At 40.6% G+C, this 16,495-nt stretch overlaps 1 protein-coding gene across 1 annotated transcript; it reads right to left on the reverse strand.

The window, feature by feature from the left end:
- Positions 1–14,917: 14,917 nt before the first annotated feature.
- On the reverse strand, positions 14,918–15,844 carry LOC311277654 (olfactory receptor 5K1-like; the record flags this gene model as incomplete). Its single annotated transcript, XM_084388023.1, has 1 exon — positions 14,918–15,844. The coding sequence occupies one exon, from the start codon at positions 15,842–15,844 to the stop codon at positions 14,918–14,920; it is 927 nt and encodes a 308-aa protein (XP_084244149.1).
- Positions 15,845–16,495: the final 651 nt, after the last annotated feature.

Here is a 16,495-nt window from a genome sequence, read left to right on the forward strand (position 1 = left end):
TCATGCAATTCCACTAATGCCAACATAATTTCCGAGTCTATTTAAAAGAATGTTGTGGTCAATGGTATCAAATGCAGCACTAAGATCGAGCAACACTAATAGAGAGATACAACCAAGATTGGATAAGAGCAAATCATTTGTAACTAATGAGAGCAGTCTCAGTACTATGGTACGGTCTAAATCATGACTGGAAATCCTCGCAGATTCCATTTCTTTCTAAAAAGGAACATAGTTGTGAGGATACTGCCTTTTCTAGTATCTTTGACAAATAGGGTATATTTGACAAATAGGGTAGATTTGAGATCGGCCTGTAATTGACTAATTCTCTAGGATCAAGTTGTATTTTTTTTAGAGGTTTAATAATAGCCAGCTTAAAAGTTTTCGGTACATATCCTAGTGACAAAGATGAATTAATGATATTAAGAAGAGGATCTATGACCTTTGGAAGCATTTCTTTCAGTAGCTTAGTCAGTATAGGGTCTAACATACATGTTGATGATTTAACGAGTTTAGACTATTCTTTCTCTCCTATTGCAACAAATGAATGGAATTTTTCCTCAGGGACACTACAATGCACTGCCTGATGCGATACTGTAGTTGACGGTTGCATTATAATTTTCTCTCTAATTTTATCAATCTTGAAACTAAAGTAGTTCATAAAGTCATTACTGCTATGCTCTTTGGAAACTTCAGAAGTAGAAGCGCAGAAGCTTTATTTCTTGTTAATTTAGCCACTGTATCAAATAAATAATAATAATGCCTGCAACATTGAAAGCTGTTACGACTGTTTCACTGTTTAGCGCGAAAGCTCACGTGATTGCCGCCGGCTCGGGATAAAATTCGTGCAGGACAGTCGTGCCGTGTACCAGCTGCTTTGACGCGATTATCAGGTTAACTGATTCGTAACGTGTGCAATATCTCACGACCTCCCGAGTGTCCGAACTGACACCGTGTACGCCCGCCTTTAAGGGCCAGAGTGTGATCGTTGGACTATTTTCTTTTATCTTCTTTTAGCTCAAAGGAGCAACTTTGTCTTAAGTCCTGGAAAAGAGAGTAAAAAGTTTCTGTTCTTCTAAGCTATCTGGGATGCTGAGGAGATGAAACTGATCAGGAATATTATTAATAAAGCAATCTTTAGTGGCAGAAGTGATAGTTCTAACATATTTGTAACACGGAGTCGGCTTTGCAACATTGGCTAAATGGAGTATACACGAGATTAGATAATGATCTGAGATGTCATCGCTCTGCTGCAGAATTTCAACGGCATTAACATTGATTCCATGTTGAACATGTTCGTGTTCATGTTAATGACATGTGAACTGTCATATTTAATCTTTGAAATTTGATAAAGCTTAGTTTTAGGCACAAATCTAACTGCTGAAGAAAACTGAGTTTGTGCTGAAATCTTTGCGCAACTAGCCTGGATGCCAGCCGAACTTAGCCCTGCCCACAACATTTTTTTGGTCGGGAAGTTCGGTCTGGACTTGATCCGTTGTGGAGCTATTATGCCCGAACAAAAGCTGTTCGGACCAATCAAATTGTCAGGGCGGGCTTTATACGATGATGGACAGATGATCAACAGTATCGTAATCATCCACGTCACCAAAGAGCGCTTGGGTTGAATTCGTTTACAACAAAGATGACTGCCGCTGGAGAATTGAGATTTCACGAGTTCACACTTACAAATAAGTCAGATAGAATAAATGCATATTTGGCGTGCTGTCCGAGAAGAGGGCTCCTCACAGTACTCCCCCGTATTCCTGGCTGTGGAAGAACAAGCCAAGAGTGAGTGGAGGGATGCTGAAAACTGTCAAGGAATGTTAGGTGAGTTGACAGAGTGAATAAATATATGCTTCCTCTCATGCTGATAGGGTAGACCTGGTAACTGTTTGATGACAAGTTGATTGGATTGATTATTTGAACGTGCTCCTCCCGAACTTTGTTTATAAAACATCATGTGTAGATTCCGCCAACGCGTCTGTTATAGAAGATATCGACAGTGCATTAATTTTAAAAGAGGAACAGAGAACCGCGATCAAGGCATTTGTCGATCGGAAACATGAATGAAAAACATAGTCACTTACTCCGTTGCTCTGATTGGTTGTAGGTCTATCCAATTGAGTGCAGAGGCATTTTCTTTCCTGGTTCGGTTGAAACACATCCCATAATCACAGCCCAATGGAGCAGTATCAGACTCATATTCTGACTAGAATCTGAGTATGACGATGTCAGGCTATTGCGCAACATGAACTGAAGTTGAATTAACCTATCACACTCAATGTTTAAGTTAACACAACTAATTCACTCCAATTAAAGTCAGCTTAAATACTTTTGTTCTTCTAATGAGAAACAGGTAGCCTTTTGAACATAAAAATTATTGTCAAGATCTAGGCTACTATAGAATGTTTAGCATTTAACAACGCAAGCAGCTACAGTCCCTGTTTTTCATCTCAATGTTTGATTTTTAACGATGACTTCATGACATTCATGACATGACAGAGCCTCCAAAAAAAAAAAAAAAAAAAACTGGATGAGAAAATTATCAATATTACAAAAATAAAACAATGCAAATATTATGAAATTGTGACATTAAAAAGTGTAAACGTCACTAGTTTTTATAAAGTAACTGTGATGGCTAAGGCCACATTGAATGAACATTTCATTTGAATGGTTCTAGTTTACTTTTAACTTAATTTTTTGTATGAGAAATTTACATTTCGTTTGCTCTAAGGGATTAATGTTTTTCTGTCTGTTTATTTATACATTTCTATGTAATTATTTTTGTTTCTTTAAATATTATTTACCCAAACATTGGAACTGGAGGAGCTAGTTGTCTCTTTAGCACGCATTAAACCTCAAAGAGCGACAAAGTCAATAACTATTTATTTCTAGAGTGCACGCTAGTGAATAAATGAAACCACAACCAAGATATGGGTTTGACATTTTATTTACGTTTATTTGAATGTGTACATCATCTTACCCCTGGTTCCGCCGGGATCCATGACTGCAGCATGGAACAAAGGCTTGGAATTAAAAGGGTGCAGCCTTATGGTGTCCTTCTGTTGGGAATTATGGGAAATGTAGTTTTTGGGACAATTTGTGTTGGGGTGGTGTGTTAATTCAATTGTGTTTAAAGGATGTCTTTTTGTGTGTGTGTGTGTGTGTGTGTGTGTGTGTGTGTGTGTGTGTGTGTGTGTGTGTGTGTGTTTAAGTGTATTTTCATTATTGCTTATGGTAAATGGGATTTTTGTTTATTTGAGTTTGTGTATATACAGTATTTCCCCCTTTAAGTTTGATGTAATGGAATGAGAATTTTTGTGAGACCCCTGTGATTATTAAAATGGTTTGGTCTGGTTTGTTAAAAGGGCTTCATTTCCTGTGGCTGGGTTAGTTCTGGTGAGGGATCCCTGAGAAACATCTGAGACCCAGAACTCAGTAATGTGCTGATGTCCCATTTATTAGTCAGTGTTTTTTTTTCTTGTTTATTTCTTTCCTTTCTCTTTCTTCTGTACAATGTGTGGTCTGTACTTAAGTGTTGCCGTCAATAAAATGACACTTTGTTGACTACATGAATGTCTCCTGAAAATTTTATGGAAGAACCCTTACAGTAACACAATGGCTACAGGCTGTGCTGTCACAACAAAATAAGCCCTCACGCAGCAGCCTCGTGCCAGTAAGGTAACACGTGGTCCCCACCAACATGACGAGTCTACCACACTTGCAGCTGCCCATGATAGAACCCTTATGACAGATGGAGATGCTACAGGGCCTTCAGATGCTGAACAGCTTTTTGCTGCTGAGCTTGCGGTCATTGATAGACATGTACGGAGCCCAATTAGTCCAACTTCCTCCACACCTGGCCCTGATGTGAGACCTAGAAGCCATGCACAGGGACCCAGCCATTATAATGGCTCTTTCAACTTGGGACCAAACATGCACACACCTTTAACTGCTGCAGCGCCCACCCATCAGCTCACAACCCCTCGTGGTAGAGCTCCAGATGGACCTAAAGCTAAACTTGACACTTATGATGGTAAAGATGACTGGGACTCCTTCATCATTCCTTTCGAGCGCAGAGCTGTCATTTATAGATGGAGTGCAAAAGAAAGAGTGGATAAACTCCATGAATGTCTACGGGGAGCTGCTGTCAGATATCTGTGCTCATTACCCGAACACACACGTGAAGATGACTTTTTGCTGAAAGAACAGCTGGCTTTCCGATTTGGCCAGAAAGAGCCTTCCACCACAGCACGGAGGAGACTAGGAGAACTGTGTCAGTCTAAAGAAACTGTTTCAGAGTTTGCCGAGGAGGTTCACAGGCTGGTCATTTTAGCTTATCCTGGAGTTGACACTGAGCTCAGGGAGCAAATTGCTGCTGATGCTTTTCTCAAAGGGCTGCGCAACCAAAAAGTGGCATACGAGGTTATGAACCGTGACACTGTATCACTGGATGAGGCACAACGGCTAGTATCATCTCATAAACACAATTTCAAAGCCACACTCGGACAAGACTTTGATCTGAAGGGGAGGACACGTCGAGTATCCTGGGATGATCAAGACATGGACTCTGATGAGGAACCACCGGCCTTGCAGTCACGTAGAGTGCAGTCACAGCCGGGTTATGTTACACAGCACCAGTTGCAAACACTCATTGATAAAGTTGATAAGCTCCAACTAGCCATAGACAATCTGCCTCCTTCCTCTTCTGTTGCTCTTCCTTCTACCGTAAGACCCACCCAACATATAAATTCCAGTATGGCAGTTCAGTCAGAAAGAGGACGTGCAGCTCAGACCTTTTTCAAGTCAAGCAGATACAGTTATACAGTGCGTGCATAATTATTAGGCACGTTTTTCTTTACAGATAAAATAAGCCAAAAAAGAGATTTAATTCGGACTTAAAAGTCAAAAATGATTAAATCCCCATGAGAAGGATGCAATACTAATGCAATACTAGAAATTGCAGTTAAGGCATGACCATTGGAAAGTGAAATACTCATTGGGTCAGCAGGGTCAGACAAAAACAGGTGGAGAAGAAAAGACACATGTTAACTGCAAAATAATTAAGAATTAAGGTGAAGAATTAAGTGTGAAACCATCAGGAACCCTTAAGTCTCCAGGGCTACCATTTTCCAGAACTGCAACCTACCTGGAGTCTCCAGAAGCGCAAGGTGTCAGGGTCTCAGAGACTTAGGTTAGGTAAAGAATCCTAAAAAATGACCCCCACTTAATAAGAATCACAAGCTGAAGTGTAGTAAAATACATGAAGACTGTTTTTTTATAGGCTTTCACTAGTTCACACTTACAAATAAGTCAGATAGAATAAATGCGTATTTTGCGTGCTGTCCGAGGAGAGGGCTCCGGGCTCGGTATTCGGCCCGAACCCAGAGTACTCCCCCCGTATTCCTGGCTGTGAAAGAACAAGCCAAGGGTGAGGAGTCGGGGTGGTGGAGGGATGCTGAAACTGTCAAGGAAGTTAGGTGAGTTGACAGAGTGAATATATATATGCTTCCTCTCATGCTGATAGGGTAGACATGGTAATTGTTTGATGAGATGATTGATAGATTGGTTGATTGATTGATTATTTGAACGTGCTCCTCCCGAACTTTGTTTATAAAACATCATTTCACTAGTTCACACTTACAAATAAGTCAGATAGAATAAATGCGTATTTGGCGTGCTGTCCGAGGAGAGGGCTCCGGGCTCGGTATTCGGCCCGAACCCAGAGTACTCCCCCCAAAAGCTGCAAATAAATGCCGGACAGCCGCCATGATGTTGGTGACCCCCCCAAAACTTGCAGAGTGCAAAGCTAACATGGCGTCAGATGGGTGTGCCTCTAAGGTGGTAGGCTGGGGATGGTCATATGTGATGTACTTCTGCGGAAGCGGAGGAGAATGGAATAACCACTGCAGTGAAAGCAAGTTGATGGAGAACTAGCTCTAGAATTGACACTGCTGCGGCAGTGGATCAAACTTACTTGGCTTGCTATCCAACTAGCTGATAGCAAAAGGACGGAAGAGTAGACACTGCTGCGGGGAACGGAGCTCCTGCAGTAGAGGAGGAGATGCTGCTGCTGCAGCAGTAGACCAAACTTGCTTTTCGAAAGGTTTAAAATATCCAAATTATTTGGACATAGGACTAAGCTCCTGCGGGAGCAGAGTAGATGACACTGCTGCGGCAGTGGACAAGTTTGGACGGAGTAATGGAGCTCCTGCGGGGGAGCGGAGTAGATGACACTGCTGCGGCAGTGTACCAAACTTGCTTTCAACTTGCTTTTAAATATCCAAAACAATTTTGGACATAGAACTGAGCTTCTGCGGGAGTGGAGTAGATGACACTGCTGCGGCAGTGTACCAAACTTGCTTTCAACTTGCTTTTAAATATCCAAAACAATTTTGGACATAGAACTGAGCTTCTGCGGGAGTGGAGTAGATGACACTGCTGCGGCAGTGTACCAAACTTGCTTTCAACTTGCTTTTAAATATCCAAAACAATTTTGGACATAGAACTGAGCTTCTGCGGGAGTGGAGTAGATGACACTGCTGCGGCAGTGGAGCAAGTTTGGACGGAGTAATGGAGCTCCTGCGGGAGCGGAGTAGATGACACTGCTGCGGCAGTGGACCAAACTTGCTTTCAACTTGCTTTTAAATATCCAAAACAATTTTGGACATAGAACTGAGATTCTGCAGGAGCGGAGTAGATGACACTGCTGCGGCAGTGGAGCAAGTTTGGACGGAGTAATGGAGCTCCTGCGGGAGCAGAGTAGATGACACTGCTGCGGCAGTGGAGCAAGTTTGGACGGAGTAATGGAGCTCCTGCGGGAGCAGAGTAGATGACACTGCTGCGGCAGTGGAGCAAGTTTGGACGGAGTAACAGAGCTCCTGCGGGAGCGGAGTAGATGACACTGCTGCGGCAGTGGACCAAACTTGCTTTTCAGCTTGCTTTAAATATCCGAAACAATTTGGACATAGAACTGAGCTCCTGCAGGAGTGGAGTACATGACACTGTGGCAGTGGAACAAGTTTGGACGGAGTAACAGAGCTCCTGCGGGAGCGGAGTAGATGGCACTGCTGCGGCAGTGGACCAAAATTTGCTTTTCAACTTGCTTTTAATTAAATATCCAAAACAATTTTGGACATAGAACTGAGCTCCTGCGGGAGCGGAGTAGATGACACTGCTGTGGCAGTGGACCAAACTTGCTTTCAATTTGCTTTTAAATATCCAAACTATTTTGGACAGAGTAACGGAGCTCCTGCGGGAGCGGAGTAGATGACACTGCTGCGGCAATGTGAGAAGCAAATGGGATCATACGGGAACGGTGGGGAAAGGTGGATATGGTGAGCTTGTAGGTTTAGAGTTTAGAGGGCAGCCTTGCAGGATTATGCACATCTGAAGATTAAGTGGCCGAGCGAAGATAGCAGTTCGCGTTTAGGACAGTTTAAAAATTCGGAGAAGGTGGATGAAACCAGAAATATCCTTTGATTTCCCCTTGTGCAGTGCAGCCTGGAAATGAACTGTATTCAAGTTAATGCCCAGAATTCAACGGTTGTGGCTAGACCCATGGTTTATCCTGGGTGACTGGAATCCAAAGCTCACCAGAAACCGTGTGGGGCTGAGAGATCGATTGCTAAATTATTTTTATTTTATTTATTTTGAATGAATACATAAGCAGCCTAAATGGTTTATAACCTGATTTGATAACGCATCGATTTGATACTGTAGTTGTTATTTGATCATCAAACAGCAAAGTACAATCTGATTTAGATCGTTTGTTCCTTTATCTGTTGCTGGTTCATTTATTTAGTCAAGTTCAAAATAGACTCACTTATGGTAAAAGACAAAGAGCTTTTATATAATTTTGCGCCTTGAATTTATCCAATTGTGTTTTAAAATCACTAAGGACTTCAAACTTTGCCGTGGAAACACACTGCTTGTGTGTATTTTATCAAAATTTCTCTTCATTTCTATGGGTCACATGACCTGCCGATTTTGTTCGTTCTGAACAAGCGTGCCGCACAAGCCCTCAAAAGTGAAGCCAAAACGTCTCGATCGCCCCCCGGTGACTGGTCCTAGTATAGGTTATAAGTCCCGCCTCCCCGTGTTATTCAACGGGACGTGAGACCAACTAAACAATTAAATTACACTTCAAATATCTTTTTTCCAAAGGTGGTTTATTTCATTTGCTGTCATTTTTTATCACGCTGATGTAAGTTCAAGTGTCCGTTTCAAAAATAAGTTGGCTTTTAGTTAGTTACGTGATGCGGTGGTGTAACGTCATGATTGACAGCTGTGATTGACATGTTCTCTGAGCGAAGTAGTCACTGAAGCACCAACGGACATTTTTTCGGGATCTTCGGAAGACTGAGGAGATTGTATTTACTATATTTTAACAAGCCTCTTGTCGTACTGCAATCAATTTGTAAAAAAGTGTGCAGAATCCACTCTCCCTGAGTGCATTCTGCGAGAGTGAGGGCAGAGCGTTGATTTCGCGGCTTTACTTCCTGCTCACGACTGCGCAGGTCTGGTCCCGAGATCGCTACTGCGCAGACTCAAGTTCCAATATGTCAGCGCCATATCGGGACTCTGGCGGCTTCAGTTCTCATCAATGGAAGAGAGCGAAGGGGCGTCGTCCATCTTTTTTTACAGTCTATGGTTCTGAATCAGATTTTTTTTTTTAATTTTTTTTTTTTTTATTTCTTTAAAAATACAGCTGTGCTATAACGAAGTTTCTAAGCGATTTTGTAGATAAATTGAAAGACAGCGTTAACGATAGGATCTTAATTATTCTGTGTGCGTGCAATCTAATGTTGGAGCTATGTTCCTACGTGAGAGTTTAAGCCACAAGGAAGCAGCGCGTTAATGACGTCAAATAATTTGAACAGAAACCGTTTAAAACGTGTATTCCCCCGATCAAAATTAATATCCAGATGGCATAACTGTGCTTGATACTCGACTGAAGCGATGCGAAATTTAACCAGGGACAAAATGAGAAGGTTTTGAGCTGAGTACTCACGGAGTCGAGCCAGCGGGTCTAGAGTGTGAGCTGGCCGCCCGGGACTGAATCTGCGGCGCGGCTTACTGAGGGCCTGCTGCGGCGGCCTGGTCTTGGAGGAAGGCCCGTTTCTTCGTGTGAAGAGGGCGGCATTGCCCGAGACGCGAGCGTGATGCTCGGCGGGCCTTATTGTCCATTTCTCTATGCAGGAATTATTGAATGGTCCGGTTTAGAGAAATTCGCGGAAGGAGATCGCGGATGTTTCGCCCGTGGTGGCGAGGACCCGTTTGTTTGGCCTGACGCCCGCGAGATAACACCAGAGGATTGCGGCAAAGATTCCTGAAGGACGAAAGATTCTTCATTGGACGGGAGAGCTCATTTCGGAAACGATAGGAAGGTAACTTAGGGCGAGGCCAAATGCTGAAACTGTCAAGGAAGTTAGGTGAGTTGACAGAGTGAATATATATATGCTTCCTCTCATGCTGATAGGGTAGACATGGTAATTGTTTGATGAGATGATTGATAGATTGGTTGATTGATTGATTATTTGAACGTGCTCCTCCCGAACTTTGTTTATAAAACATAATTTATAGACAGACAGATTGAGAGTGACTCTTGAAGGACCAGCACCACATCCGCTTCTACCACTATTTGAAGAATTCATCTTCCAGAATCTGACAGTAAGTTTTGGGAGTTTATTTTTAGTCCATCTCCTACCCTGAAGTCCGTTTTGCAGAGATGGACTAAAAATAAACTCCCAAAACTTATTAAAACATATTCTGGAAGATGAATTCTTCAAATAGTGGTAGAAGAGGATGTGGTGCTGGTCCTTCAAGAGTGACAGGGGCAGAAGCACCAAGCCCCTCATCCTCTGACAACTCTATCTTGTAATGAACTCTAACTGTGACCCTAATCCCTGTGGAAAAGAGGGGACGAAGACGAAAAGAGGTGACTTGTTCGAGCCCCAAGTCGTTATATGGACAAAAAGAAGAAAATAGAAGACAACAAAAAGTTGGGGGGGGGGGGGGGGGGGGGTTATAGTGTTAGTTCAGTAAATACATTGTTTGCTACAGTTATTTCACATGTATACATAATGTGTTCTTATTAGCCAATCAGATGTAGGTACGTCATTACGTAGGGATTAGTTCACTGATTGTTTACGTTTAGCGTCAGTATGCTCGCAGGCTCCGGTGCGGATGGTTGTATATAAACCCATCAGCGCTGGGCAAGAGCATAAAATCCCTGTTGATGTAAAGTTGTGTCTTAATAAGTAAAGTTCCTGAACAGACTCTCTTTGTTGTGTGCTTCTCTTCACGCCTCCACGGACACTGAGAAACCGACACGAGAAAACACAACAATACAATACTTCCCTGAAGACAGGTGACAGCGTCCCGTCAAGAAGCTATTATCACTACCTCAATCACACTTGAGCTGTTTCTTTTGTTGTCTTTTGAGCGTAGAATCTTTAGTACTTCTATTAGGCTACTGCCTCAATCACACATAGATGTTCTGTTGTTGTCTTTTGAGCGTAGAATCTATTTCTCAGCTGCGCAGCTTATACCCGACTCGACTCCCAAGTTGCTCTTTGTAGAAGTGAAGTTTTATTCCCGGGAGACAACACAACAACCAAGTGAGTCTCCTGAATAGAAAGACACATGTACATTTAAATCATACAATTAAGTAAAAATCAATGTCACTCAAGTCCTCTTCACTGTGATTTGTTCTTGTAATTGGTTTGTAATGATCTAAGACTGTTAGTTCTACTGTGTCAAGCACTTTTTGAGTAAGCATATATGGTTTTTGACCTGAGCATACGTAGTCTGCATTTCTCTGTACATTTAATGTTGAAAATACCTATTACATAAAATATTTTTATCACCACACACACACACACACACGGTAACTTTATTTTGATGGTCCCTTTTGAACATGCTGTTGACTATACGTAACTTTGCAAAACATGTCAACTAACTCTCATTAGAGTATTAGTAGACTGTTTGGTTAATATCTGCTAACTCTTTATTGTGATGGTCCTCCAACAGACATTCTACTGACTATAAGTAACTTTGCATCTACTTGTCAACTTATTCCAACCCTTACCCTACCAATCTACTAATACTCTACTAACACTCTAATGAGAGTTAGTAGGTGCAACATTACTTATAGTCAACAGAATGGCCCTATCATACACCAGGCGCAATGGAGCGCCAAGCAAGTGTTTGCAAGCAAATGGAGCAAGTGTTTTTTGCTAGTTTCCGCCTGACGCAGTTATCATTTTCACGTCCTGCACCGCGTTGTTTAAATAGTAAATGCATTAGCACCCATTTGTGCGCCCATGGCCGTGCTGGTCTAAAAAAGAGGTGTGTTCAGGCGCATTGTTGGCACGCTGCTATTTTGAAGCAACTGAAATAGACTATGCCATTGACAAACAAAAACCTGGTCTAAAGTCAATGGCGCAATATTTTTTTGTTATTTAAAGAGCGTGTTAGTAATGTACGCCTTCTCCTATAGGCGGGTCCACAACGTGCTTACTCTCTGCTTATTACACACACAGGGTACAGCAGCAGCACACAAACATGCCAAATAAAAATAAAAGGATTACAATGTAAAAGATTTATTGGTAGCCTATAGTGGGCAGTTGCTGACATATAGCACAGCATTATGCTTTATAGCTTTGGGTGACCCGAGTTTGAGTACCGGCTAGTGGACGTTTCCTGATTTTGTCCCCATCTCTCTCTCTCCCATTTCGCTTCCTGTCTACATAATGTCCTGTCATGAAAAAAAAAAAATCTTTAAACTGATGCTAGTTAAGCTTCATCCACACACAGAATAGATTAGGCATCCTTTAAGCCACTACATCAACATCTCTCATCATGGGGTTGGGGGAACGGATTCTGACAGCTGGATTGTTGGCCGTTGTATTCTGTTCCCCCTATGTTTCTTACACAATGATGTTCTAATATTTTACAAACTCATGGTTAAGCTCCATACACTCACAGAATAGAATCAGCATATTTAAAGCCAATACATCAACATCTCTCATCATATGGGTGGGGGAACAGATTCTGACAGCTGAATTGTTTGCCGCCAGATTCTGTTCCCCCTATGTTTCTTACAAAATGAGGTTCTAATATTTACAAAACAGATGCCAGCCAATTAGTGCCAAAAATCGAATTAGTTGGACTTACTTTCAAAGCATGCAAACCGATTGCCTTAAAAAAACAAGTAAAGTGAAATAGGAATAGTATGTGGTACTGACAAATGCTTAGTTATAGTTCACTTACACAATAGTTCTAGTAACTAAAAAAGAACTGTAGAGAGTACTTGATAATTTACTTTAAATAAAATATAATTGTTACCATTGTTGTGTTTTGCATGCTGAATGTTGAAGTCTGTGTGACTCAAGTATGATCAACACAAGGATCTATGAACCGTGACAGACATATGGTACAGTTGTGCTTTGTGTGCCCTGAGTTCCAGTCCAACCTCATGGAACTTTCTTGATTTTGTCCCCATCTCTCTCTCTCTCTCTCTCTCTCTCTCTCTCTCTCTCTCTCTCTCTCTCTCTCTCTCTCTCTCTCTCTCTCTCTCCCACTTCACTTACTGTGTTCATAATTTCCTGTCATAATAAAAGGCAAAAATGGCAAAAAAGATATTTTTAAACTGATTTTGGTTAAGCTTCATCCACACACAGAATAGATTCGGCATTCTTTAAGCCACTACATCAACATCTCACATCATAGGGCTGGGGGAACAGATTTTGACAGCTGGATTGTTTGCCGTCACATTCTGTTCCCCCCATTTTTCTTACAAAATGAGGTTCTAATATTTACAAAACGGATACCAGTCAAATGGTGCTGATAGCCTACTGGGCAGTTGCTGACATAATAGTAGCTACAGTTGTGCTTTGGGCAACCAGGTGACCAGGCTTTAGCTCTTTTGCCTCGAATTACTTTTCCGTGGCAAGCAAAATATTCTGGACAGATTTCTGTATTAAAGAAGCTTTCTGATCAAAACTATATAATTTCCACTCCAGCTCGTAGGGAAAAAACCATGCTCTGCCATGTTAATCTTTTGAAGCCGTATGTGAGCCTTTTGGGAGTGAGGGGGAGTTAAAGGATAACTGTCGCCAAAATGCAACCTAGGGTCTTTTTGTTTATCTACCTTAGGCAAACTTTCATTTAAAAGCATAATTAGAATAGAAACGCCACTTTTAAGTTTTACCGTATTTTTCGTTTTTCGGTCAAATAGGCTCTATGCACGAACGCTGCTGACGTATTTCCGGTAGGATCTCAGCCGGCGTCTTTACTTCCGCATAGCACGTTCTATAGGACAATTCACTTCAATAAAATTCATTTTCTCAGAAACGGAGACAACGATTTTAGAAACTGATTCGCTAGTCGGATTTCGCGCGATATGAGAGAATACTCACCCTCAAAGTTGTTGATGTAGCTCGTAATTTATAATTTAAAGAACTTCTCTTTTTTACTCATGTGTGACAGTTTAACTGCCTTACAATATTGTTAACTTCATTCACGTTAACCGCTGGAAGTTTTTGTAAACAGCGAGTGTAATTTGCCATTATCTCCACCTAATGCAAAAACTGCTTCTGACGCAGCACCGGATGTAACTGGGCGGGCTGAGACAAAACGCGGAAGCGATCGTGCATAGAGCCTATTGCCTTTTGAATGGGAGTGCTTGGGACACTACTATGATAGCATCAAAAATCGCTATTTTTAAAACACTAAGAAGGCTCGACACAACATGAAACTTTGCTCGAAGTATCACCAGGGGCTCTACACATGACCTCAAGCATTGAGAACATTGTTTGTGTACACAGAGTTTACTAAAAATAAAGATTTTGAACAACTCACTGTAGCTGTGTCCGCCGGCATTTTGACAGTCAAAAATAGTCTATCTCCAAATGTGAATGAACTGACTTCTTATATGAGCATCCTTTTTCAAATACAAGGTCAATATTGATTTTCACTAACAACAAATCAACAAATTATCAGTGAATTTATATTGAACTAAGCTTTAGGAGCATTCCATCTTTACTCTCCTCCCTGTTACGTTGCATTCGGAGACTATTTTTGACTGTCAAAATGCCGGCAATATAATATACAAGTAAGATTTAATTTTTATTATTATTATTATTATTATTTAAACTCAAATATTTCATATCCATGAATTTTTGTGTGTGTGTATTTGATAAGTAGTTGTGTAATACGTTGGGGAAAAATATACAGTCAGACAGTCATTACAAAGTAAACCCCTACAGGATACTAAAAGTCCTGATGAATACATTGGGCCCTATTTTAACGATCTAAGCGCATGGTATAAAGCGCATGGTGCAAGTGCAGTTAGGGCATGTTTAATGACGGGAAAAATGGTTGGTCTCTATCCTCTTAATGAGTATTGGGTGTATTTTGGGCATAACGTGCAATAAACCAATCAGAGTCCCATCTCCCATTCCCTTTAAAAGCCAGTTGCGGTCGCACCATGGCGGAATTTGCAAGCGGAAAGACTGAACGCTTCTCCAGAGAGGGAACAGATCTGCTGGTGTGCGGGGTTAAAGCCCACCATATCTTTATCTACACAATAATAATCTTTACATCGTAATCCTTTTATTTTTAATATTTGGCTTGTTTGTGTGCTGATGCGTGTCCCTGTGTGTGTAATAAGCAGAGTGTGATAAATGATAACCACGTCAGGCTGAAACTAGTAAAAAACACTTGTGTTGTGCCAGGCGCTGCATTGCGCCCGGGTGCATGATAGGGCCCCTTGTCAAGATGTATTTTGTGAATGTCAACACTCAGTGTACATTAGCACTTACTAAAATATTAATAGGATTTGCAGCATAATGAAAAGATAAAAGCATCACTCATTTTACTTTTATTTTTTCTTGACCCAACATACTTCATACTGTCATTTTTTAGTACAATTCATGCATAATTTTAGGATTCTTTTGCGAACTTCTGTCAGTTTTAAGCCATAGATTACAGGATTGAAAAGAGGTGGCACAATAATCATTTCTATAGCCAAAAAATTACGCAGGTTTGCAGGGAAATCACTAGATCCATATCTGTTATAGATGTTATCGAAAAGTATTGCAACAGTAAGATTTATCAGTGAAAGTACATGAGGCACACATGTTTGCCAAAACTTCCTTCTGCATTCCAATGATGCTTTACATGCAATGATAAGTTTAATATAGGACACCATAATTACAATCACAAGGCCAAAATACAATGAAATAAAAATAAATCCATAAAGGTTATTGATAAAGGTTGATCCACATGAGAGTTTTACAATTGACCAGTTGTCACAATACAGTTTGTCAATATGATTTTTACATAGTACCAACCTATTTGACAAGAAAACTGCAATGAACATAGTAAGAGATGGTATGATCCAACATAAGCCAAGTAATATGCTGCAAGAATATTTGTTCATCTTTGAGTGATAGTCTAAAGGTCGACATATGGCCACATGTCTGTCATATGCCATCACTGCTAATGTACAATATTCACACATAACATAAGTATAAACAACAAAGGCCTGGAACGCACACATGTAAGATGGAATAATATATGAATTCATTATTAAATCATGCAATATTTTAGGATAAAATGCTGCTGTTCCAAAAAGGTCATTTACACAGAGATTGCACAGAAAAATGTACATTGGTTCATGAAGGGCTCTCTCCAAGACAATGACCACAATGAGCCAAATGTTCACAAACAGTATCATAACATAGAGGGAAAACAAGCATGTGAAATAAATATACCTGTATGATTTAGCATCCTGTGGTTCCATCAGAGTGTAGGTTGCAAAATTTGTCATATTATTCATCATATATTTAAGTTTTTTAAGCTTACATGTGTCCGTATGCACATGTATGCACATTACAAATGCCCTCAAAATGTTGCAATTAAAAACAACAACTGTATCTGTTTAATTTGAAAATATAAATGTAAAGATACGGCATACATGCTTTTAACACACAATAAGAGTAAACACCAGTCAACAATTATCACTGACTTGCCTTGAGTTGTGATCTTGCACGCTCACATTTATTAAGTGGAAGTACTATGGACTCACCTGCTTATAAATAACTTGCGCAGTTTAAGTTCTCTGAGGCTCTACCAAATAAAACTTGGGGGAATTTCAATAAGCTCTGGAGGCCTTTTTTCTTTTAACTATATAGTTCAACCAAGATGTAAATCACAACAAATGTACAAGTAAACTGTAGAAATGATTGGAGTGTTTTTAAAAATAGTTTGTCTAAAGTTTTACATCAACTGTCAAGTCAAGTCACATTTATTTATATAGCGCTTTTTACAATACAGATTGTTCAAAGCAACTTTACAGAGATAACAGGAAAATAATGCAACAAAGTTTGTTTCCAGAAGAAAATAGCGTCACAGTCAAGCTTAAGTATATATATATATATATATATATAGCCGCTCTGGAGAAAACGTACTCGGTTACTAACGTAACCTC

This window comes from Rutilus rutilus (genome assembly GCF_951802725.1).
Source record: "Rutilus rutilus genome assembly, chromosome: 18".
Classification (NCBI taxonomy): domain Eukaryota; kingdom Metazoa; phylum Chordata; class Actinopteri; order Cypriniformes; family Leuciscidae; genus Rutilus; species Rutilus rutilus.